General features: G+C 41.7%; 2 protein-coding genes and 1 long non-coding RNA gene across 3 annotated transcripts in view; 2 read left to right on the top strand and 1 right to left on the bottom strand.

Annotated features, from left to right (window-relative positions):
- The first annotated feature begins 771 nt into the window (after positions 1 to 771).
- On the top strand, positions 772 to 18,481 carry zfand4 (zinc finger, AN1-type domain 4). Its single transcript, XM_049599769.1, has 10 exons — positions 772 to 1,112; positions 2,451 to 2,762; positions 4,779 to 4,854; positions 6,592 to 6,659; positions 6,810 to 6,996; positions 7,380 to 7,527; positions 8,053 to 9,285; positions 10,302 to 10,356; positions 14,064 to 14,181; positions 17,390 to 18,481. The coding sequence occupies exons 2-10, from the start codon at positions 2,579 to 2,581 to the stop codon at positions 17,523 to 17,525; spliced, it is 2,205 nt and encodes a 734-aa protein (XP_049455726.1). The 5' UTR covers positions 772 to 1,112; positions 2,451 to 2,578; the 3' UTR covers positions 17,526 to 18,481.
- LOC125903101 (uncharacterized) lies at positions 9,890 to 24,443 on the bottom strand. Its single transcript, XR_007451239.1, has 3 exons — positions 24,252 to 24,443; positions 13,988 to 14,023; positions 9,890 to 13,830 (listed from the first exon to the last, which is right to left on the bottom strand). It is a non-coding gene; the product is annotated as an uncharacterized LOC125903101 (long non-coding RNA).
- Positions 23,306 to 24,545, top strand: part of marchf8 (membrane-associated ring finger (C3HC4) 8) — a 111,257-nt gene continuing 110,017 nt past the window's right edge. Inside the window, exon 1 of the mRNA XM_049599774.1 lies at positions 23,306 to 23,322. The gene's annotated coding sequence lies outside the window, so the exon portion shown is untranslated. The remainder of the gene's footprint in view (positions 23,323 to 24,545) is intronic.

Below are 24,545 nucleotides of genomic sequence, written 5' to 3'. Positions count from 1 at the left end.
TGCGTCATGTCCGTCTAAACTCAGATATAGATCGGTGTCTGATATGAGAAGGAGGGGAACTTTAGATCTGTGATTATTAACACTGCTTCTGTTTCATTTTTTGATGATCGGGGTTTAGTTTTTTGGCTGAGGTCAGTATTATTAAAGTTAAAAAAGGAGGAAGAATTGAGGCTGCTCCTTTATTAGCATTTAAATAGAAACCCATGTGGCTGCTATAAGTTATATAACCTTTCCCATAGTAAGTAGTAAGTAAAAGCTCCAGAAAACTATGAAAGCATAATTTGTAGTGTCTCAAGGTGAGGTTCTTGCTTTTTTTTGGCTTGAACATGGCAGTGAAAGCTTATTTGCCTCACATATGAGATTGGGACGTGTTTGCTGGAATGAAGCCACAAACTGGCATGCACTTAAAAACACAAGGATCTATAATTTTATTAAAATATTAGTATTTTTACATCATGTGAGTGTATTGGAAACTGTTGAACTTTGTTTCAATAGGTGTTTTCATAATGGTGTGTTTTTAAATTCACCATTAATGTCCAAAAAAGATGCCCAAAGTTTCATACAAACTGATGACAGACAGTGATTTGTACCAATTATGTCACCATGTGTGATTTTTTTGTTTAGGACTGTAATAATTACAGTCTTTACAAATACAATAATTGGGTCCAAACTCAGAAGGATGTGAAAGTGCCTTTGACAACAAACAATGTATTGCCCCGCCTACCTTACAATGCGTGGCGCCGATTGGTTCCTTTGCCTGTCAATCAATCGTAGTCACAAAGGTGTTGTTCAGCTGCCTTTGACAGGTATAATGATGTCGCCTCCAAGGGGGCCACGGCGACCGACAACGGCCGACAGTCTTCTGTGTTCTGTGTGTAGTTTTTAGGGTTAAACAAGATGCTATGCTGATGGGTTCAAGCGCAACATTACCCCCCGATAGCTACACTGGACGGCGACGGACTGGAGCCCATGGATGTAGCCTAGCAGCCTGCTAGCTAACCACTGAGAAAGGCAGCCATTGTTTGAGTTGTTGGCTAACATGGCAACGAAAGCTAACATTAGCAACGTCGGCTAATGTGGGCTCCACTATCGCGCTATTGCGGAAGATACTGGTAAGTCAAACGGGTTTTGTTAATAAAATACGAACGTCAACCAAAGCTTTAAACTATAATGTGAAAACTGTGAGGTTTGAGTACTGTTTGTGCGACCTTTCTATGCTAACGTTAGCCGTTGGGCGACATCAACTCCATTCATCTCTGTTGTCAGGCAGCTGGTAGCTAGCTAACCTAGTTTATCTCTTTTCGCCGACCTGCCCTGTGGCTCTTGCTTTGGTTGTGCCGTCAACCACTCTATTATAAAAGGTTTAATGTAACCAGAGGCAGTTTGACTATAATGTCGCTAGTGACTTGAAAACAGACCGTTTTCTTCAGAGAATGGCCTGTTATGACAACCTGATTGAGTACGCCTCAGGCATCGCATACTAACATTACAGAGCCGACAGCCAGAGAGTCAGTTCATCTTTGGTGTTTTACACCTCGCTGTGGGCATCAATTGTTACTTGAGCGTCTCCAGTAAGGTAAAACAGTTAAATTTAAAGGGCCATTGTGTGTAGTATGTGCTCTGGATAGCAGCTGGTGGACAAATATAGTCCAAAACACAAAGGACAATGTACAATGAAAGCTAGATACTGATGTCTTGGTTCCAAGCAGGAAAGACTGGTCTTATATTCTTTTGTTATTTTGCATTTTAAGTGATAGAAGATCATGTACACATATATCAAAGTGTCATGACATACCGTTATATCAGATGTTGAATTCAGCTTGTCTTCATTTTTTCCCCTAATAAATACAAGCATGATTGGACTTAAGCTATCTGTCTGTCATGCAGATTCAATTTTGGTTAATATTGGTTGGCCCAAGAGGTGATCTGTCAAAGACAGCAAGCGGTCAGGCACAGGACACCTCATACCACTGATGGGCTTATGTAACACACCTGATCCTCTTGAATTTTGGCCAGGGCCTTAAATGCTGCACTGAATTTTTCATGAGAGGGTTGCACATGTCTGCTGCCACAGATACATGTCCTTAATCTAAAACATTTGCTCTGAAATTTGAAAATACTACAAAAAAAGTTTTGAGGACATTTTTATTCCACACAGGAGCATGTTTTTGTCTTCTACCACTGGTCCATCATGTCTGAACAAAAATGCAGTTGAGTACATGAATTGATTGAAAAGTCTGTCTAAATGTTGCATCCACGTGCAGTCAACTGGACTTGGCTATCACAGGTTAGGTTTTGAATTTCAAAGTGTAGGCTATCACAAATGTTTTCTGAACCTGTGGAAAGGACATGTAATATGTTTGAGACACTAGGTTGCAGGGAATGGTTAAACTAATCAAACCTTCTGAAAAGTTATGATAATCACGCAGAGTTTTTGTCTCTTCTCACAGCTGTGGTCGTCCTGCATGATGTGTGAGGGTCGTGAGGAGAGTGAGCAGTGCCTGTCCCTCTCTCCCTCATCTTGGGCCAGCCCTCCCATTTAACTATATCCCTAAAGTCTCTCTCCCACCCTGCCAAGATGACCGACAGGAAGGAGCCACCCTTCTTTAATGACGACAGCGTGGGAGCTTTTCACTATAAGCTCCCTTTCTATGACACTATGGAGCTCTTCATAGAGACCCTGACAGGGACCTGCTTTGAGCTGCGCGTGTTGCCCTTTGAGGCTGTCATTTCAGTCAAGGCAAAGATCCACAGGCTGGAAGGTAGGATGCACACAACTGTGTTGTTTGCATGTTTAAGTCCACTGTGAGGGAATAGTATTCATACCCTAGAAGTTTTATTGCACTTATTGAGCCAGCAAGTTGTGCCAATTAGTTGATTGACAGGTAAAATAAAGGCTACAGGAATGGCTCCTCTGGTATATTGCATGTTTACATACTGTCATTTGTTTGACCACTTTGTATGGTCTATTCAGGCTTCTATAGTGAGTTGCTCAAAGTTGTTTTTGTTGTTTGTGTTGTTTTTTTTGTTTGTAAAAAAAACAGATGCCAAAATAAAAAAAAATAGGCAGAAACCGCATGGTTACACTTAAATTTAGAGCATTTAGACTTAGTCACTGTACATGTAGTCTGACTCACAGGATTTAAAGTGTAGGTATAAAGCATGTCTTTGGCCGCCTTTCTAAGACGGCAACATGCGTTCTGTTACCATTTTAAAATTCCCATCACTACGTGAAACTACTCGCACACAGCAAGACATATCTCCACACTTTGTTTTAGGGCTCTGCATGGAACAACAGCAACCTCCAACCGAGGAACCTACAAGCTAAACATCTTCATGTGGCGTTTTCTTTTGTGGGCTTTAGCCATTTTAATGCAGTCGTTTGCCTCTTTACCAAAAAGTGTACCCTCTCGACGCTATTTTGCAAAGGCACCATCACTGAATTCTGGGCTTAGTGCCACTGAAGACGATTGTGATCTGTTTAAAGAAGTGCAAACAACCCAGAGTGCTTTTTCCCTTACTGTGGAATTATGATTTGTTTAACCAGACTTTTTTCCAGTGTTGGCACAGTGCAAGATGGGTCTGGCTATGTGAGACTGCTTTACACCTTGATCAGCGTTGAGTAGGGTTGTCAGGTTTTATTTGAAATTCAAACTACTGTGTGTTGGAAAAATATTAAATATTCGACCGATAATGTAGTCCTAATGTAAAATTCAGTGTATACTACTACAGGCAGTGCCTTTTTCTCCAGCAGTGGGTACTTGTAAAATGTACTGTCACTCAGACCCACCATATGCATTGCTATTGTTGTTCCTCTCATTTATACAAAATTGAAGGAACAAAAATGTGTAAAGAAGTCAGGTTCTTTGTTGACTTTGTAAAATGCAACTGCCTTGATAATATTACTACAGAAAATCCAAGGACTTACCTGTTGGCTTGGTTTTTGAGTCTGGCAGTAGAGGCAGCATGAATGAACCCAGCAAAGTCCATTCTACAGAGTAGTCAAGGATAAGGCCTCGTAGGTTGTGTTTGAATTAATCTGAATTAATCATCTGTTAGCTCTCATTTATTTTGACCTTGTCTGTCCTCTAAGGTATTTTTTTTTGTAGACCAGGATGACCTTTCACATCTACATTCTTTGCCGCTGTTCTCATTTTTGGTCAGAAAGGCCTCTCTGTGCTCTCTGTGTGTGAGGAGGTGTGTCAGCCAAGCCAAGTGTGTTTGTGATGGGGCAAACTACTCTGCAATGAAAGGACCACTGCTCACTCGCTAACACTGGCTCACCTCCAGCTCCGGGTCAGCGAGTTCACTCATTGTGGGCACAGGGCGCTTCCTGACTATGCATCTCATTTCAAGGAGTAGCTCTAGTGAGCCTTTGTATTCATTAGGCTGTCATCCTTCAAGTGGAGTCTTATTATTTTGGTCTCATTTGCAGTAATATTAGGTTGTAGCCCAGTCAACCTCATGCATCTGACAGCTTTAGCTGTAGGGTAAGCTGTGTTGAGGTACCACTGTAGCATCTCAACAAGTTTTTTTAAATGTGCACTATTTTAATTAAACAATGCATCTGGGATTTACCCCCTTTCAGCAGTTACATCATTCTGTCTTTAGGGGGCAGGCATGAATCATCTTTAGAGCAGTATAGATGCTTCTGTTGGCAGCATTCCCATCTTGTCTGACTGTCAGATTAGTGAACTTAGTCTATGAAATATGAACAGGTCCATGTCAACTTTGCTTGTTTTCTCTCCTACCCTCTCTCTGTCTGACTGTCTGTAAAGGTATCCCTGTTGCCCAGCAACACCTTATCTGGAACAATCTGGAGCTGGATGATGAACATTGTCTACATGACTATGGGTAAGTCTATTCCTGCAGAGCCTTTCTGTCCTTCAGAGCACTAACACTGAGGCAAATCACACAGGCGAAGTTTGTTGGACCAATTATTAGCAGTATGTTTGAAAACACCCTGCGTACGTTTAGAGTCATTTGCATGTGCACTTTAAAAGTCCCCCTGCTGTGGCGGTGACTCAGTCTTCAGTTCAACATATCGTAAATGAGCCAGAGATGTAGAGGCGGATGAGACAAGTGACATACTGGTCATATTTAGAGAGCTTGCCCCTCCACTCTTGTCAGTTTATGAGATGCAGTCCTCACCCTCCAGTGCTCCGCTGGCTGCAGATGGTGGTATTGTTATGAATGCTTGTCACTTAATTTTCCACATGAACAGCCCCTGGTGAGATGTTGCTCGGCTTGCCTATCGCACTGTAGCACAGTTTTGAAGTTTTAGAAGCGGAGGGGTAGAGCAGGCAATGAAACATCTGCTCATCAGAAACAAATGTTCCAGTGGAATTCCCAGTCGTGCACTTGAGTTCATCTGGAAAACATCCTGACCCTTGAAGTGCTGTTTACTTTATATCAGAGCATCTCCCATCTGCCTCAGATGTAAAGCATTTTACTCTAAATGTAAATATGTTGCTTTATGTTATTTCCTTCTCTCCCATTACAGTTACACACACTGGGGAGTTTGTTACAGTACTCTTAAAGGAAAAATTTGCCACCTTTTCTGTGGATGTCCAATCAGTGTTGATGGTAAATGTGGTGGATTAAAGCAATAAATTCCTTAGTGCGTGTTGTATTGAGCAGGGAAACTGAGTTCTCTTGCCCGCGGAGCTGTGATGGCAGTGCCTACAAGTACCAGGATGCATTGTGCGAGAGCTTTTGATGCCCAAATAAAACACAGACATAGCCCCGGGTGACTAAAAAACCTCCCTCAATGGTCATCTACCCTCTCGGCCCTGCTGGTCTTATTTGTTTTCCCAGTTTATCTTCAGGATCCTGAGGAATTGTCCAGCACACCTCCGTCCACCTCAGGAGTAAGATTTTCATGCTTTTCACTTTCGCTTTCATTAGTAACGCACACACGGGCTCTCTTGGGCTCTCCCAGCATCGGCAACGTCCAACAAAAATCTGCCCACGTTGACATTAATTGCAGCAGAATGATTCAGTTTCTGTTGGCATCGGAGGACAATTTGAGCAAAGGCTCGACCAGCTGGTGTTTGCTCACGGCAGCTCCGGATCTGGAGCGTCCCCGCTGGCTGTATCCTCTGCACGGCAGCCACAGTCTTGGTTTCTCTCCGCTGCATTTGTTTGTTCATATACTCTGGCTCGAATAAATACAACTGAATGTCTAAGTCAGCCAACCCACTGTAGCTTTGATATGTACCCTTGTCCATAACATCCTCTGCACTCATATTTTGGGATTCCATTTTTGTTGTTGGTAACAAAGGTACTTTGCCATATGAGCAAAGACAACAAGCGGCATCTAGAGCCCCCTCGGCTACCCAGAGGCGGAAAATCAGGCTGGAGTTTTTCCTTGCCTCCAACTATATTGATGTCACATCAAATGACGGCTCTGGATGCAGGAAGAACAACAGATTTTGCAGCTTTCTCAGTCAATATAGCCCACACTGAGGCGTTAAGTGCCTTAGTCGACTACATTTACTTTCAGCGCTACTTGGACATTCACATAAAGAGTGGCAAATTTTGCTTTTAACTTATTGGCTGTATTGATCATCAGTCTGTTTGTGTTTGTAGCATTGCAGAAGGCTGCACTTTGAAACTGGTCTTAGCTATGAGGGGAGGCCCAATTAACACCAGGAGAGGTAAGAAAAAGATCTAATATCCACATGACAGCTGGGCATCTGAAGTTTTATATTATATAAAGATTTTCAAAGTAATTCCCTCACACATTAGGGAATTTAAAAATGCAGTTACTCGTTTTAACCACAGAACCCTCATTGTTGTTCTGTCAGTAACCATGGAGGATCCTATCAAAGAGGTGACTGACCTGATGGAGACCACAAAGGAGGAGGGTTGGGAGAAAACCTTGGCTAACAAGCAGGTTACGTTTGTGGTCTATCGTGAGGGTGACCAGCTCAACTTCTTCCGAGTGGTCGACAGAGGAGATGGCACCCTCACCCCTCTGTCTGAATCCCTGAGGTTAGGATATTGTCATGATGTCCTTGTTGTTTTTGAGCACCATTATGATATCATTGTATTATTGTCCGTTCAAATATTAAAACTATTCACATAAAAGGAATGTGCCAAGGGTTTAGTCACAAACAGAATCATCAGAAATAATCGGAGACAATTATATTGACTATTAAGAATGTTAAAAGGAGAAGAAGAGGAACAAATGAGGAACAAACAAGATAAATAAGTATAATTATCTAATTACACAGCCGGTGCTGAGTACTTAACATTGATTTTTCAGTGGTAGTTGCGGCAGCTGAGTTCAGTGAGCAGGGCCACCCAGGAGAGAGGGCCAACAGCTTTGTTAGATCACTAATAGAAAGAGTGTTTTTGCCTCTCATATTTTCCAGCGGTGGCTCGGTGTACAATGTGTGTGCTGAGGAGGAGGAGGATGGAGAGAGTTCTGCAGCTGCACAGCAAAGCCTTGAGAACTCCATCACCATGAACAAAATGAAGCTCCTCAAAGCCAAGATGGAAGACATGAACCTCAACAAGAAGGTTGGAAGCTACTGGGATTACAAAAATTAGAATTGTACCGCCTAGTGCTAATGTGGCCTTCACACATTATTCATTTTCACACCATTTAAATATAGATGTGCTATAAAAAGCAGGCATTGTCTGTGTCTCTGTTAAAGCTATTCTTCTAAATGTTTCATCAATATAATAATGATACCAAATTATGTCTAATATTGCTGTCACATAGAATCCTGCTTGTCATAATCATAGACTAAAAATGGTAGCCTGCGACTATTTTGCATATTGCAGATGTACTGCGCCAAACACTAATTTGCATGTGTTTGTAAGAGGATAGAGCTTTTCATTACATTAAACTGCACTGGCGCTTTAAAGATTTTTTATACTTATAATTAATTTATACAAGCAGCTGAAATCAAGTGATGAGATAACCACTATGATTTTATCATTTTACAGAATGGGGAAAAATACTGAATATATAGAGTACATTGGAGAGGATGATGTGGTAAAATCTGAGTGTCTGTGTCTGTGTCTGTGTCTGTCTTCCAGCCGAAGAAGTCTGCAAAAGTGAAACCACGGCCCCCTGTCAGCCCACATCCCTGCGGTGGCTCTCTAGGACCTTCAAGCACACGTCACCATCATCGCCTCTTTCGTTCACTCCCCCATATTAACCAGCCTTGGCAGTCAAATGCACAACTACCTCCAATTGCAGACCATGAATCCATAGACCCCTCCCCACCTTCTGCTGCTGCAACCTCTGCCCACTTTTCTATCCCCAGACGACCCCCTCCTTCTTTCTCCTCGCCTTCTTGTTATATGCTTCAGGAGGAGGAGCCATGGGAGACGTGCCCACCATTTGCAAAGATCAGGCCTCCTCCCAAAGTGTCCCGGTTGGACATTGGCAACACCAGGTTGATGAGGGACTGTGTGTACCCTCAGCTCCCTCCGCTGTGTATCAGGGGGCCACCTGAAGCCACCTTTGACCCAGCTGAGCCTGCAGGGGAGGCAGTCGGGCTGAGTTTGTTGGAGGAACCTGCTGGACTGGTGGTGCCAGCACAGCCTGGAGCTCCATTTGGGGAATTGTTAGACCCTCTTAGTCTAGATGTGTCCACCCAACCAGAGGGAGGTTGTCGGTCCCTCGAGGTCGGGGCTCAGCACCAGTTGCCGCTCTCCCCCTCCCCACTCAGTACCTGGACACTTGGGACAAGTGATACTTTCACCAGCAGAGGTGATAGGACGCAGCACGGCACAGCATTTCATATCAGCCCCCCCTCTCCATTGCCCGTCCCCACCTCACCATCCACTTCTACCAGACCGCTGCCTCAGGCTTTTGATTCCACTCTGTCCTGTTTACAGCCCAACCTTCAAGCACAATCCTCAGCACAAGTGAAGCCAGGCAGCACATCCCCTCACCCCTCCACCACCTCGTCAACTCATCCACCACGACTCCGTGGCGTTAAAGTGGAGTCACCAGGCAAGAGGCCAGAGCTTATCTCCAAGAGGGAAGCAAGAGGCATCACTAAGATGGCCAACCAAGCCTGTAAGGAGCCACTGGGGTCCCTGAACAACTCTGAACTTCTGGCTTCTCTTTCCACAAGGGCTCCAGACAGTAGGGACGGCCTTGGTGATGGTCTAGGACTTGCACTAGCATTACCCCCTGCCACTGCCTCAGGGCCGGGCAGCTTTGGCTCCAGACTGCCATCCATCCCAACTAACAGGCTACTTCAGGGTGATCTGATAAGACAAATGTCACCGTTGCACCGGGCAGCAGCCTCTTACATGGTGAGTACAGAGAGGCGTCAGTGTTTGCTGCTCAGATTAGATCCGTGGAATTTTTTTCAGTCCTCATTTGTATTTTATTCTCCAGAGAACGTCAGTGTTTTTAAGTGTTTGTAGGTTTTCAAACAATGTGTTCTGTAAATTGCTCCCACTTAAATTTGAGTAATAGTGACTGCCAGAACTTTGTCTGTGCTCATCCCAACCCACAAAGGTAGCAGATGCTTTAAAGTAAAGTATTGTTTTTTGCTATAATAGTCACAGCGTAATCTTGATATCACATTCACTGAATTGTTAAAAATAATATACTGTCTCAATCAGGTTCATCACATTGATTCAGTTGTATTTGTTATTTTTTAGTTGTTGAAAGTTGCATACATTGTACTGTCAAGTATTTTAGATGTCATGCAGCATAGCAAGCATTCACAGATCAGTCATTTAGAGATGAGAATTGTCACTTGTGATATCAAGATATGAGTTTTGCCATGAGATGGGGTGATAATAGTATCTCCCAGCCTTAGAGCAAAGCACACAATATAATGATGATAAAGAGAATACCCACACGTTGCTTCTCAGTTGAAACATTTTATTAAAATGCAGAAATAAGACATTAACCCAAATGAGTTCCAGTGTGGTATAATGTGTGTAAGGTTCAATTAATACAATGTGAAATGGTTTCCAATAGAATATCAAAGTGTATCCTATTTGCAGCATCATAAAAGCAAAATTCACTGCTTTGTAAGTTAGATGCACAAGACGAAATGCAAATATTAGTCATGATTGATGGAAAACAGCTGAATGTAAGAAATCGGAGATCTGTGATAATCTGATGGTCCCCCTTGTGAAAAGAACATCAGTTTTTTGAATGTCATTTTTGCTATTTGTGTCCTGCTGCGTGAACTTAAACACTTATATATATATAAGGAAATATATACACAACTTACTTTTTGACGCTTTGTTCCTTTCTTTGTTTATTGTTTTATTAATTTTGGACTAAAAATATTTCATGTTGCTGTTCTCAGGCCACCAACACTCTTGCATCAGCTGGGGGAGTCATGACATCATTCGGGAGAATAGGTAAGAGAGACACACAAACACCTTCATGTTTTCATAAAAGCACCAGCATATAAAGAGAAGTGCTGCACTGTGGTGGTGAGATTGCACATTTGAGTTGTGGACTTTACAGCCACTTGCTGTACCAGCGTGTGTCGTAGGCAAACGGCTCTGAGCGGAGATGCAGTTCTTGAGAGGTGCGGGCGCATACAGAGAGGAAGTTGCTCTGTGAAAGTCTTCAGTATATGTTGTGTGAGCGCTACAACAAAGCCCCGCAAGGGTTTTAAATATTCATTATTGCTTCAACTGCAGAAGCAGCACAAACAACATAAGGCGCCAGGCCTACACACAAGCACACTCACTTATTTATGTCGACCACTGATATGCTCAGACTACCTACAAAGAGGGGCTATACAGGGTAAATATAGTGCTGCAGATAGTGAGTCAAGGTACTCCTATTTTCCTGTATTGCTGAACTTTTGTTTATCACGGGCTGAGAACTTATTGATGGTGGTCAATGAATCGACTGCAAACAACATTCAGCAGCCCAACAGCTGCACACGAATGATTTTTAAGTCAGTTTGTACTTTCGACTGCATTTCTACAGAGTTGTGAAAGGACTAAATCATAAATAAATAAATCACAGCCTAGAAATTATTTCAGTATTTGAGTGGGCCTCCAAAATATATTCCATCTATCAGAGACACTAAGAATGCTGACTCTGGTGTTCACTCCTCCACGAGTCTTTCAAAAAAGATTAATTTTGTTCTCAAAAGATTAATTTTAGAGACACCCTTGGCAGTAATTACAGCTTCAGGTCTTCCTGGAGTCGCCTTAACCGGCTTTACACACCTACACTGTAGTGTTTTGTTCATTCTTCCACATAAATACCCACTAGTGCTGTCAGGATATATGGGAATTCTTGGAAAACTCTCCATATATAATTTAGCAGAATTCCAGTCTGGACTCTGAAGAGGCCATTCAAGGACATTCTGACTCTCTGTTATTGTCTTGACTATGTTGTTGTAGTCGTTGTGCTGAAAAGTGAGTCATCCCTCCACTGTGAGATTGAGTGTGCTCTTCGCTATGTTTTTTTCCCAAATGTCTGTCTATATTTGACATCATTCATAGTTTCATCAATCAGGACATATTCCCCTGCTTTACTGCTTTACCATATGGATGTGTTGGCCAGGTGTAAGCTGTGGATATAGGAGCATTTGGCATTCAGGGCAGAGCAGAGAAACTTTCCTCTCATCCGTCTAGTTCTTTAGTACAGCTTTTCAAGGTGTTCTTAGTGACTTATTTAGGATAAGTTAAATAAAAGGAGGTGGATCAATCTGTTCATAACAATCTGAATGCACACAGTATATACATAAGTAATTGTAGTATTTTTGGTTTTGTTGTTAAAAATGGGTTCTCACTAGAGTTGCCACTATACTGGAATTTCTAACATTAATACCAGGGATGCACAACATTGGATTTTTTGCCTATATCCAATATGCCGATATGTAACAATGCATTTGACCGATATTGGTATCAATATATCCACTTTTTTCCCTACCTAATTTTAGTGATCATCAAGTCTTTTCTGTAGTAGAATAAACATCATATGCATGCACACTCTTATTGTGATGGCCCACCAGCAGTTGGAGACATGAAATACAATACTTTTCAATGTATGTAATATCCATTCATTATGCCAGTAGTATGTAGTTATGTAGTAAACATTAGCAATAAGAGAGAACAAGGGAGCGCAGCGTTGTATTGATTTTGCAGAAAAAGCATGTTGAAATTGTTTCGAATATTCAGTATCAATATGTATGAAAAAATCAACTACTTCTCACTTTGTTGCCATTGATGAAAATGTCTCTAACTGCTCTGCAAAGTCTAGTTGTTAATGCTTTATTTTACAAGTCCATAATTTCCTAATAATTTCCCAGAGGTTTCTTGGAAGGAACTGTGCAATTTGGTACTAATTATAGGGATAACAGAGACAGCATTCAGTTGCATGGAGTTTCCAGTAGTAAAGTAATGAGAAATTATTATTTACTCGGGCTTACGTGGAGCTATTTCAAGGAGGAAGTTTTGCCTAGAAAAATATTACCTTGTTCTTTCAAGGAAACTTCCTTGGTAATTAGTAGGAAAATCCAGATCCGTACAAGATACGATATTTTGATTGGGCTGGAATGCAGATTCATTGTTCATGAAAAACCCATTGTGTGCCATGAACACCAGCTTTGACAAAAATCTCTTTGTACGCCATTAAAACATTGGAAGTTTTTATCTGTCATCAGTGACTGATCTGCAGAGCAACACAAACAAAACACAGTCAGGAGTTTCAATGAAGATATCAACACTGACAGCATGTGACACAAGCTGAGATACTTTTAAGTTACAAAAAAGGTACCTTTGTGTCTCTCGGTGCTCCGTGTGCTGAGAATACGTCATATCCTCCGTATTAAATGAGCCTGATCAGGACTGGCAAAGAAAACCTCATTGGGACAACCCTTAATTAAATGATAATCAAATTCAAGTTTGGTCTACAAAACAAGAGACTGTGGAAAATGTGCTTGGGTCTGAATATGTTTGAACCCACTGTATGTCTGTGTGGCAGCAGATTAAAGTGCACAAAACAAATAAAAATCCAATCCCACGCCCAGCTGCTTGACAGCGAGCTTCCTCTACCTTCATCACAGAGCTGTCAGTTTTATCTGTACGTTCCCATATCCCCACGGCTCACAAACCCTGCCGTGCCGCATGCTTCCACAGACACGATTATCACCGGTACCAGCTGACACAAACTGGTGTTCCCTGACTTAGGAAATGAACAGTTTGTTTTCTGACATTTCCTAAAATTGCGACAAGGAAATGGTTCAAATGGCAAAGCCTGAAAATGCCCCGAAACCCCTTTCAGACAATTATCTGCAGCATTCCAAGAACAGCAGTGTCACAACTGCATTCACCACTGTTTACATCAAGTTTAATTGTCTGCAATCTAATCTAACGACATCATAAACCTCGAAATGAATTGTCAGGACTAACAAAGAAACCAGAGATAAAAAGACATGAATGTGTCTGTGTGTTTTTGAGAGATTCTTTTCTGGCAGTTTATTCCTGTGGGTATCAGGTGACAGACATTAAGCAGACATATTGCATAATATGAAAGCGCTCTCCTTGTGCTCAATGAAATGGCAATAAGATAAAAACTTAGACAAAACAAAGTAAAACGGTGAAGACTGACAGGTTTTTAGAAATGTGCAGCAAGACTTAAAAGCATATTGCATTTCTGGCCATACTCCAGTGTGTGATTTCACAGCAGGTGTTTTGCCTTTGACATCTGGTGAAAACGGCTGCTTTGACATCATCGCTGGGGTTCAGTAAGAAGTACAACATGCCTCAAAGTACTAAATAGAGAAAGATGTGCAATTTTCCTCCCTAAGGTTTTCTGTGTTGATGTAACCTTTTTATGGCTTCATGATTGCTGTGATGATCTGAAGTCTGAAATGTTAAAGAAAGCACAAATTAAAGCGAAGGCTGTCAAATGTTCCTAAATCTCCAGTTATGCCATGTGCAGACACCGGGGGCACTTGAAATGGTATCATTTACAGAAGAGAGCCAAGCTACGTGACTGGGCTGTGTGTGGATTAATACAAACCTTTCCAATACGCCATCAGCTGCTCCCCACTGGCTCCTGCAAAGCAAACAATAAAAAATGTTTACTCTTTTCGCAGGCACTCCAACATACCACCTACCTCCAGTCAAAGCTCCCACAGGCAGCAAGAAGAAGAGCTCAAAGCACTGCTTCCTCTGTGGCAAGAAGACTGGCCTGGCCACCAGCTACGAGTGCAGGTACAGGTGCCTTCAGCCTTTCAACCTGCACTCACTCACTCACCCACTCGCCGCTTGACTCTAAATCAAATCTCCTCCTATTTGTCATTCTTGTCCTTGAAGCAGCCGTTTTAGTAGAAAGTGGTCTTTTCCTAGTTCATTTTGTCTCGCAGCCATCTCTTCAGTGAAAACACGTCTCTGTTCACTGCTTGTTCTGCCACAAGTTATTAGCATTATCAAAGTTATCACCACGACATCAATCTGGATCACTTCCCTCTCTCGGGGCTTGTCCGGCGTACATCCTGAGTCTGATGCAACAGTGTGTAATGTAAAGCCCCCGACTGTGTTCAAAAGACTAACTGATGCTACGGCAATTAAATGAGTCATATAATTTACTCAATATTAGCGCTCATAAATGAAATGAATTACAGATAGTACATAGTAGAAAGAGTGTTGCTCTTTTCACTAACAGACTGATATGCATAGAGAGATTAAAGCCCACAAAGGAAGCTTTTAGTCTAAGAGAACTGCTCTGGAGGAGTTAGAATAAGGAGGCAGTAATGTGACTGCATTTATATTCAGCAGAACAACCTGATGATTTAGCAGATGATCTTAGCTAATGGAGAAACTAGAGCTGCAGGGCAACCAAAGAAAATCTTGGTTGACTGAAATTCTACCTACTGTTCAACCATTTGTTTGGTCAATTCTTTGCAATGGAAGCACCGTGTATTTACACCATACTACAAATGCAGCAGCATGGCGAGACACTAAGAGTGTATTCTTTCCTGAGCACTCATATAAATGCTGTAGCCGCTTGTCACTGTTCCTCAGCTGTCCAATCACAGTGGTGGAAGGGTGGGACAAATACCACAAAGACAAACTGTCATACCTTAAGGTTACATGTACACGCGCTGAATAACAACAATGCAGGAGAATTAATACTGCTGGCCACATAGGCCGGCCGGTCCGTCCTGTCCCTACGTGCTTCAGCCTTCCCTTCATCCAAAGTATTCGACCTTGTGCCGACATCTTTTACTTCCATGAATATTCTGAATCGTAGCAAACAAACACAAATACAGCGTCTCAGCTGAAAAGATGCTGCGCCTCCAAAGCACTCTATCGCTCCCAGCTGGGTGGTTTCAACAGGGTAGAAACACTTAAGTGGACACCAAGGAAGCTAAAAAGAGGAGACTTCATGGCATCATATCGCGTCATGTCAATTAGGTACAACAAATTTGCAGTAAAATCTGGGGTCCGTTTCACAAAGCAGGTTTAGTGAAAACTCAGAGTCTGTTAACCCTGAAATGAGGGAAACTCTGAGTTTTCCGTTTCAAAAAGGGAGGTAACTCAAACCAGAGAAAGAGGGGTAACTCTAGCCTGTTTCAGAGAGAGGTAACTTAAGCTCTCGGTCAGTTACCGTAGTAACAGACTCTATGAACCTAACCTGGTCGGGACCAGGTTTTTCTCAATGAACCTCGAGTTTCTCTCTGTCTCCGCCCTCTTTCAGAGCCACACACTCCATTTGATTTCCTCATTCATTCAGTCAGCAGGCGAGTTTTGGCGTAGCCTAGTTCTGCCGTCTGTCATTTAAAAAAATCATTTAAGAAATCAGAGTCAGTATATTAGAAGTCCATTAAGCACAGTAGGTGGAGACTTTTTTCACTAAAATGGCATGTCCTTTTGATAACGATCCTGTGGATGAAGGTGCAGCATTACTGCGCAGAGAATTAAATATTCGTCGGGAGATGGTTATCAGACCGCGCATAGATGTTCTAGCATTTCCATACAATTATCTTTTTGAGCTGTACCGTTTCACGTCACAGTCCATCATCTACATACACAACCTAGTTTTTTGTACAATGTCGGAGATGCTGAGCACTTGAGTAAGGCAACTGTATGCAGGGCGGTCAGAAAAGTGTGCTGGTTTTACGGCATCTGCCTTCTTTCTGTTGGCTGAGTAGAGGTCTGTGTTAGTTTAAATAGGCTTAATTATTTAACAGAACATGATATAGATGAGAAGACATTTATGTGTGTGAAAACAGCATTATGTTGGGGATAAAACAACTGCACAGTCAAACAGCCACTTAATATTTACTTTACAATGTAAAACATGATCAAAATGAGGTACCCCCATGAGATTATGCCGAGGTCTTACCTGTTTGAACAATGTTTTTATACTTCATCCTAAACTGCTGCCAAGTGCGCTTCTCCCCCGCGGGATTGCACCTAAATGAAATAAATTAATAGGCTGCCTATTAATAAGCAGTTTTCCCCTGTAATATTATTGTGATTGCAAAGGTCTACATTTAAACTTTGCATTGAATGGAGCAGCAATGTTCTCCCATGCTGTCTCCCTCTCTTTTGCAGCTGCAGCAGTGTTGCACTTCTTTTTGAAAACGTGCGCAAACTCGCCGTATGAGCGCATTAAGATTTCTAATTCTAGCGCAGCCCTCCTCTTCCCCGTTGCTATGGTGACTCGTTGAATCGGGGCTCCATTGATGCTGGCTTTTTATAGTTGTGGTGCACGCGTTTAACTCCAGGTGAAACTACTCCGAGTTGATTAAACTGATTCAAATCAGCTGTTCTGGAACCGGAAACTCAGAGTTTCCTATCTCAGAGTAGATCAACTCGGAGTTCAGGATTAGACTCAGAGTTTGTTGAACCTGCTTTGTGAAACGGACCCCTGGTCTGCACTTGCGAAAGGCTCAATACCTGGCGCACTATCACAGAGCATGGGGACGATTGATTCATTTCACCGAGGCGACACAGTCAGCCTTGGGTTGGAATGAATTTTATACCAAAAATAAAGGTGTGAGAATTACAAATCCGCAATCACTGACAAGGTGTTTAATAAAAGCACACAAACAAATGCTTCGAGTGCCAAGTTACCCACAAAGTTCTGTCAGGCCGAGTGCACCCAAAGAGCACCTAAGCAGACAGCATCCCTTTATTTCTAGTGCTGTCTGTTTTAATCCTCCAGCCATGTCCCAGCCTTAACTGAATAGCCTTGGTGGACACAGTCTTATGAAAGTAACACCAGTGATTGTTGGCCAATGAGTTTCCTTGGACAAGAGCATATCGACCAACTGCCTGTCCACAAGGTGTCAGCCATAGGTGACACTGAATGTTTTTATTTCCCGACTGCAAGGTCTCTTAAAACCTTTTTTAAAAATACTGTGTCTGTGTTTTTGCAACTGTACCAAAATATCTGTTTATTTGAAACCTGCAGGTGTGGTCACAACTTCTGTGCCACCCACCGCTACGCAGAGACCCACGACTGCACATATGACTACAAGAGTGCCGGACGGAGATTTCTGCAAGAGACCAACCCTCTCATCAGTGCTCCCAAGCTGCCTAAGATCTAGACCCTAAACCAGGGACGACCTGAAGAACTACAGGTTAGACTGACTGAACACAAGAGATTCTGCAGAGTCATCTCTAGCAGAGAGAAGGAACTTATTCACCACTGTGTGCTTTTTTTATCAGCCAAGTTTGCTTAAAAATTTAAATAAAATATTCTGCAAAGCCAAGTGTGAACAAACAGGTGTGGACTGAAATGGCAAAGAACTAATTATCACTTCTTGACAATGTGAAGATGTTTATCCTTTTTATCTGTTACCTTGTGCTTTTTTCATTGTGTATAAACAAAACAAAACAAAAAAAACTGTGCTTGTATGTAGGTAGTTTTTTGCTAAATATATCTGCTGCACGTTCAGACATATCTATTTTTAGTTTTGTCGGCCTTTTTTGGTTTCCTTTTTTAAATAGGACCGCTGATGACTTTTCATTCGACAAGTCTTTGAAAGATGCACTTTAGAACTATCATGTTTATACATTTGACTTTCCTTATGGGGGGAAGGATACTTAAATTTCTGTGTTTGTCTTATGAAGTGCTTATGTTGTCGTCATCCAGATTTTTATATTCCTCACCTCTACACATCTTTCTTACATGGGCACATGCATACCGACATCACTAATGAAATCTTTCTTAAAGCAGAACATTTCACTCACTTATTGATGAAATACTTAATATTTATTAATGAATATTTAAATTCAAGGTTGGTTTTGAAATAGCAAGTATGCGACGTGTGTAGGTGTGAATGTCAGTTGTAATCTGTAATCCTATTAAGTAAACTGTATTAGGATTTGGGGTGGGGGTGGGGGGTGTTTATGGTATTTATGATGTGTCTACAAGTAAGGTGGTTGCCATAAAAAATCTTTTGTAAGTCTTTTTTATTGCTCAGCTGTTGCAAAAACTTTAAATGCTGTTATAGTATCTACAGGGGTTTGATCTAATAAAGTTTCTTTCCATACATACATACACCGCCGACTCCTGTGTGTTTAGATCCAACGCCTCTCTAATTATGTTTCCAATTGACTGATTATTTTTTCACAGGTACAGATGGTTTGTAATTTCCTCGTTTCTTTGCAGTGTCCTCAAGCCTGGCTGTTTCGCTTCCTCATTATTTGCACGTTGAATGTTTGACCTTTCCTGCTGCTCGCCTTTAATACTTCTCATATTACTGTGAAGGAGATGAGAAACAGTTTGTGTTTGTTATCACTGACTAATTCTTGTCACATTAACTACCCTGTCCTCCTGACGCAGACCCTCGGCCAGTTCCTAAGCAACAAGCAGAAATTAATTTGCACCTGTTGAACATTAGCCACCCCACCCCCACCCCCAATTCTCTTGATTTCTAGCCAAAATTGGGACAAATATCTTGTTAGATCTTACTTCATTAGTGCTGTGTCACCGTCACAGGACAACTCTGTGATCCTCTTACTGGGCTACTGGAAGAGATGAGAGTCGCCTGAGGCCCAACGATGTGATATGATCACGATACTCAAGTCACGATAGAATATTATTGCAATTATGAACGTTTTACAATATGGTAAGTCATGTCCCCAAAGGCAAACTTTGTCAACATCTGTTTTATTTAATAAGATTACTCTTCCAGTCTGTTCATCTCACTTCAATCATTTTTATGGCAGCAAACTGTATCAAGTGGACTGAAAAAAGCAGTTGATTTAACTATTTTCAATAGGCTATGAAGAGTTAAAGTTGTATTTGAATAAGAACCAAGATGATTTCTCTGAAAATCAGTCTTCAGTTTGGTTAAAAATGATCTTAAAAAGGTCTTAAAATGTTAAATGTCTGATGAGTGTCTGATATCTGTAAACATGCTGTGTAAGTGCCAAAACAAGAAAACAAACTAGAAAAAGATTAGAGTGCAAGTGGTCAACCTCTCAGATCTGCTCCTGATCCACAGATGGACGGATCCCACTGGGCCTTCTGCCACCGTAGTTCATTTTCGAATGCAATGTCTGCATATTAATAATTTTGTCAGGGAGAGCACTTCAAAGCTATAGTTTGTTTACATGCACACATGTATAACACAAATTAATCCGTTAGAGTGGAGTGCAGATAATGTTGCAATCAGTAAATATGAGAACACTTTGAGTAATCAGACACATAAATACGTGGTCTTTCTTTGCTGGTGAGTCACTGAGTAGTGGAGAGGTTCAAATGGAAAGTGGAGGTGCTGCCCATTATACATTCTGCCTTCACTTTGGATGCTGTTTCTGTGCAACAGACAAACCTGGACCTGAGTCACGTCTCTGCGTTTTTATCTTCACTTTCCTCCATGTTGTCTGGCTTTGATCCAAGATAATTGGGCTGTGCAGCATATACTGCTGAAATACTGCTTAGTCTCTCCTGGCAGATAAATGCACCTCAGCATGGAGAGGAGCATCTTTTTTTAAGACTGAGTGAGTTTACAGGCATCTTCAGATTAATTTTAGGAAAATACTTCATGCTGATTTTGTTTCAAACCTGTCACTGCAGCAGCAAGACACACTATTTTTATTAGGCGGAGTTTCTGTCAATTTAAAGTATTTTTTATGACAGAATTTGTCATGTAATGTACCGACAGTGGTGAATGTAATAAAAAGTACATTTTTAAAATAATAAACATGATAACATATCAAAGTATAGGCTGCACCAACACCTGTCAGTTCAGTTTAACCAGTACTTTGGTTTATGAACAAATACCATAGACTGTATTAAAAAATAATGGACATAGCCATGGTGACATCACCCATTGGTTTGTGAATTCCTGTTTTGAAGCCCATAGTTTGACATTTTGGCTGTTGCCATCTTGGATTTTGAAGCCAGACGTGACTATATTTTGGACGAGAGGGTGAAGCTTGGAGCAGCGAGGGGTGCGTCTGACTCATAGACTGTGGTGATGCCTTGCAAACGGCCACACCCTTAATTACGCATTACTTTAGACAGAAAATTATAATTTAATTTAATTAACCTAACCTGCATGTTTTTGCACTGTGGGAGGAAGCTGAAGGACCCAGAGACAACCCACACTGACACTGGGAGGACATGCAGACTTCACAGAGAGGGGCCCCAGCTGGCTGATGGGTTTGAACCCTGAACCCTCTTGCTGTACGGTGACATGGGGGTCTATGGGGGATAAATTCTCTTTTGGGGCTAGCCTCAAGTGCTCATTCAAGTTTTTGGCACTTCCACATTGGCTTTATTTTTCCACCCTGGAGGTTCCGCTTGCCAAATACCTGCAAAACTAATGATATTCCCATCAGCCTCTGATGTGCTTTGTGTATAGTGCTAATTTTCAAATGTTAACATGCTAAACTAGGATGATGAACATGAAACTGAGGGTGTTTTCACACTTGGTCCTTTTCAGTCCTCTAAGCAGACTCAGAGCAGTGACTCAGCATTTTTTGCACATATCTGAACACTACAAGAACACTCAGACCATTTCAGGAGGTGGTCTGAGTACGGTTCTCTTCAAGTCCATGGTGCGGTTCGGCTAATCTGTGCCTTGTGAACACAAAGTGCTCCAGGTTTGCTTTGCTCTCTGCTATTGTATTTAGCCCTCTATATCACATCTGAACAGACAGATGAAACATCAGCCTGCAATGCTTGCAAGGACGCAGGATGAGGAGTAGTTTGGACCACGGCACACACTGCTCACCTCCAGATGTGGAATGTAGAATACATCAAATGGCAACAGTCTATAGCACACAGAAACGTTAAGGTTTTCCTCCAATTTGAATTCATCCGAAAGTGAGGGGCCTCACAACCGCACTGCAGTGCCACGTCAAAGTAAAAACAAAACTACATCAATACATATTATATATAGACTATAGTGTGAACAGGAAGAGGACTGGCCCCATCAGAGCTGACACTGATCAGAAAGAGAATTGAGTCCTCTTTCAAATTAACTGACAATGAAATGATCTGTCCACTTTTTGGTGCACTGTAAAAGGACTGAGGATGGTTTGTTGGTATGTGAAAACACCCTAAATGTTGCTTGAACATCAGCATGTTTGAACTGTCAATACGAGCATGTTAGCATGCAGACGTAGCATTTCGCTCAAAGCTGTGCCCAAGTGCACCCTCACAAACCTGCCGGCATGACAGTGCATTTTCTTTTGCCCACAAGGGCTTATTTTAGATAATATACCCAAATTTTGGCATCCTCTATCCTCCGCTAATTGAGGGTTACATTAAAAAAGGCACATTATGTATGATTCCTGATGGGGAACTTGTTGCTCATGACTGTTGCATGAGTGACTGAAACAGTGGTGACCCAACATTGTGACTATTCTGGTGCTGCGACACACAGAAAAACCCTGAAGACACAAATTTCTGTGCCACCCTAAAGTGAACACTGGTGTGGTTTAGGCCACCTGTATGAAGGCTCTCTAGGTCCACCACCGGGACAACTGCTCACCTGTTGCATTAAAGAGCTGTGTTAAGTTTTCTTTGCCTCTGAAAGACTTTTATCAAGTCCGATAAGTGAAGTAAGGTAGGTGTCTCAGATTAGCCTTAGAATCAATTCATTTCAAACAAAGCCTACGTTTCAAAGTTACAAAGGGAGGCAGGTTTGAAAGATGTTGGTGTTTACAAGTGTGGGAGGGGGCATCAAGGGAAGTGTAGGATCCAGTGTTTTTGAAGTTTGACCGGTTCCAGAGAATAAAAGTCAGAATATCTCGGCTTCTGCTGCATCAACTCGGTCCATTCTTTTCCAAATATGTGTCTTGTGAGTCACCCAACTTTATGAAAGTCTAATACTAAATCATTGCACTCTTTCATGCCTGGATTCTTTTTATTCTCATAAGGTAGTGTACCTTTTGGGATATATACAGGATTTGTCAGAGCATTTGATTTGGTTTGCTACAATTGTTTCTTCTGTTGGAAGAGTCTTCCAAGTGTTCCTGTGCAGTGTGTCGCATAACAAACCAAATGCCTATTTTCTACTTTCTGTTTCAGGATTATTCAGCTTGCCACTTGCAACTCTGCCAAGTTCTGCAAGTCTATATTTTCCACAGACCAAAAAAAAACAATGCTTCTTTTCCTTTTTTTCTAAACATGGATTTCAGAAGAAGAAATCCAGCTCGGCGAGGGTGGCAGTGGACATGCTGAATACAAAAATCTGTGCAGGACTGGGAAGGATTTTTTGAGAATAGACTGCAAGTTAATGGTTACCTATTTAACAGTATTCCCTTTGGGCAGCTGAACTACACACTCCACCGGGGAATTATACAGTTTCTTTATGTGATTTTTGCCTTTAATAACAGCAGATTTGTGGAGCTGTAATGAGAATGTCCATTCATAACTAACCACTAAACTGTTTCATGATTAGAACAGAACAAGCTCTGCTGTCTAATGAGGAACAGTGATCACAAGTTGAAACCAGCTCATAGGAATGTGACAAACATTTACCAGAAGTCTGCTCATATTACTGAATGTGATACCTCAAAGTCCTTTTTTATCAAGTATTTGTAGTATTTATTCAAAAGATATTTTTCGAGAATCAAAACACAATCCTGTTACCACTCAACCATGTTTGTTGTTCAAAATAATATGTATGAAATGAGAGCGTCAACGCTGCTGAGTCATGCGTGCACAGAGCCAGAGGCATCAAAACACGAGACAATCAAGCACTACCAGTCTGACAGGTTCACTGTACCAGGTAAGAAAGCAGGAAGGACAAACACCAAGAATATCTTTACACTTTGAAAACAGAGGGTAATCTTTTACCATCTTGTCCCCTCCTCATGTCCAACCCCACCTACTGACAGGCACGCTGACCTCCTGCGACGAACTCATCTTTTTCTACCCTTGTAAGTACACCCCCTTTGTCTTTCACCCACTACCCCTTCTTCTTTCTGTATCTCTATCTGCTTCCTCATTCTTATGAACCCTGTCATGTACACTATATATGACCTGGCATGTCAGCATCTTGTTGTCATGCAGCCAGCCCATCCAGTGAAACAAACCAACCCTGTCTGTGGGGTTGGATACACCAGTCAAACTCAGTGTAAAAGGCTATATGTAAGTATCTCTCTGTGGCTGCTTTTCCTCCTTTTGTTGTTAAGGTAATATTTGGATTTCAAAGGTCTAGTAAATGTGGTGAAAATGCTGTTTTAGTATCAACAACACAGCTGTGTTTCACTCTCCTTCTTCTCTGCACATTCAAAAGAACTCCGTCCTAATCTTTCCATGCCACGCAGCAAGACAGCCTGTATCTGTCTGACGCAGGGACACATGCATGACAATTTGGCAGACTCACTTCTGAGGTGCCCACTTTGTCCAGACAGCGCACAGAGGCTCCGTTGTCCCACCCCAAGAACGGAGTGGTGGACTTTGCATCACTAATAAGCTCAAACACAATGACAGGTTTCACAGAGATAGAGCCGAGGCTTTGAGTCAACAGAGGGTACATTCCCTGGTTTAATAAGTGAGCCTCTCCCAACAATCTTTTGGTGTAGTTACAGTACATGGTGTGAGTCACTTGAGTCACTCGGTACACTGCAGGCCATTCATAATCTGAAATGAAGACCATTGTACTAGAATATATTAATAGAGCTGGAGTAGTTTCTATAGACTCATGATGAATCTGTTATGTAATATCCATCACATCTGCTGGGAAATGGAAACTTACAGGTCTGTCTAAAGGTAACAAAATCTACAGACTGGCAGCAAATCTAAAGCACATTAATTAAATGAATACTTCACTTACAGAATGAAATTTTGTATATCAGTTACTCACCCTGTGTTACGTTAAATTCGTAAAGAAAACGCGTTTTGTCCCACATGCCTCCAGGATGAAGGAATAATCCAAAAAAGGACTAATTTTTGGATGGGTCGCAATAAAAGGTGGCTGCGTTAATCAACAGCAAATTTAATACAAAACTTCCAAACTCTCACACAGCTTATACAGTGTCAACCAAGTCCCATTGGAGTGGCATGCCTGGGCAAGTGCATGAACTTTGCTCAGGCAGGCTCATCTGCATGTGATACTGTTTACCAGGAAGTATTAATTTTTTTTAATGGAAATGCATGT

Source organism: Epinephelus fuscoguttatus, linkage group LG16, assembly GCF_011397635.1.
Source record: "Epinephelus fuscoguttatus linkage group LG16, E.fuscoguttatus.final_Chr_v1".
In the NCBI taxonomy this organism is placed as follows: domain Eukaryota; kingdom Metazoa; phylum Chordata; class Actinopteri; order Perciformes; family Serranidae; genus Epinephelus; species Epinephelus fuscoguttatus.
Note: the sequence above shows the minus strand (reverse complement) of the source record. Positions and strands in the feature narration are given on the sequence as shown.

What these genes read in the sequence shown, in the direction of transcription:
- zfand4 (XM_049599769.1), top strand. Translation starts at nt 2,579, where the DNA reads ATGACCGACAGGAAGGAGCCACCCTTCTTTAATGACGACAGCGTGGGA. An exon ending in AAAGATCCACAGGCTGGAAG is followed by an intron (nt 2,763 to 4,778) that starts GTAGGATGCACA and finishes CTGTCTGTAAAG; the next exon opens with GTATCCCTGTTGCCCAGCAA. An exon ending in CCCAATTAACACCAGGAGAG is followed by an intron (nt 6,660 to 6,809) that starts GTAAGAAAAAGA and finishes TTGTTCTGTCAG; the next exon opens with TAACCATGGAGGATCCTATC.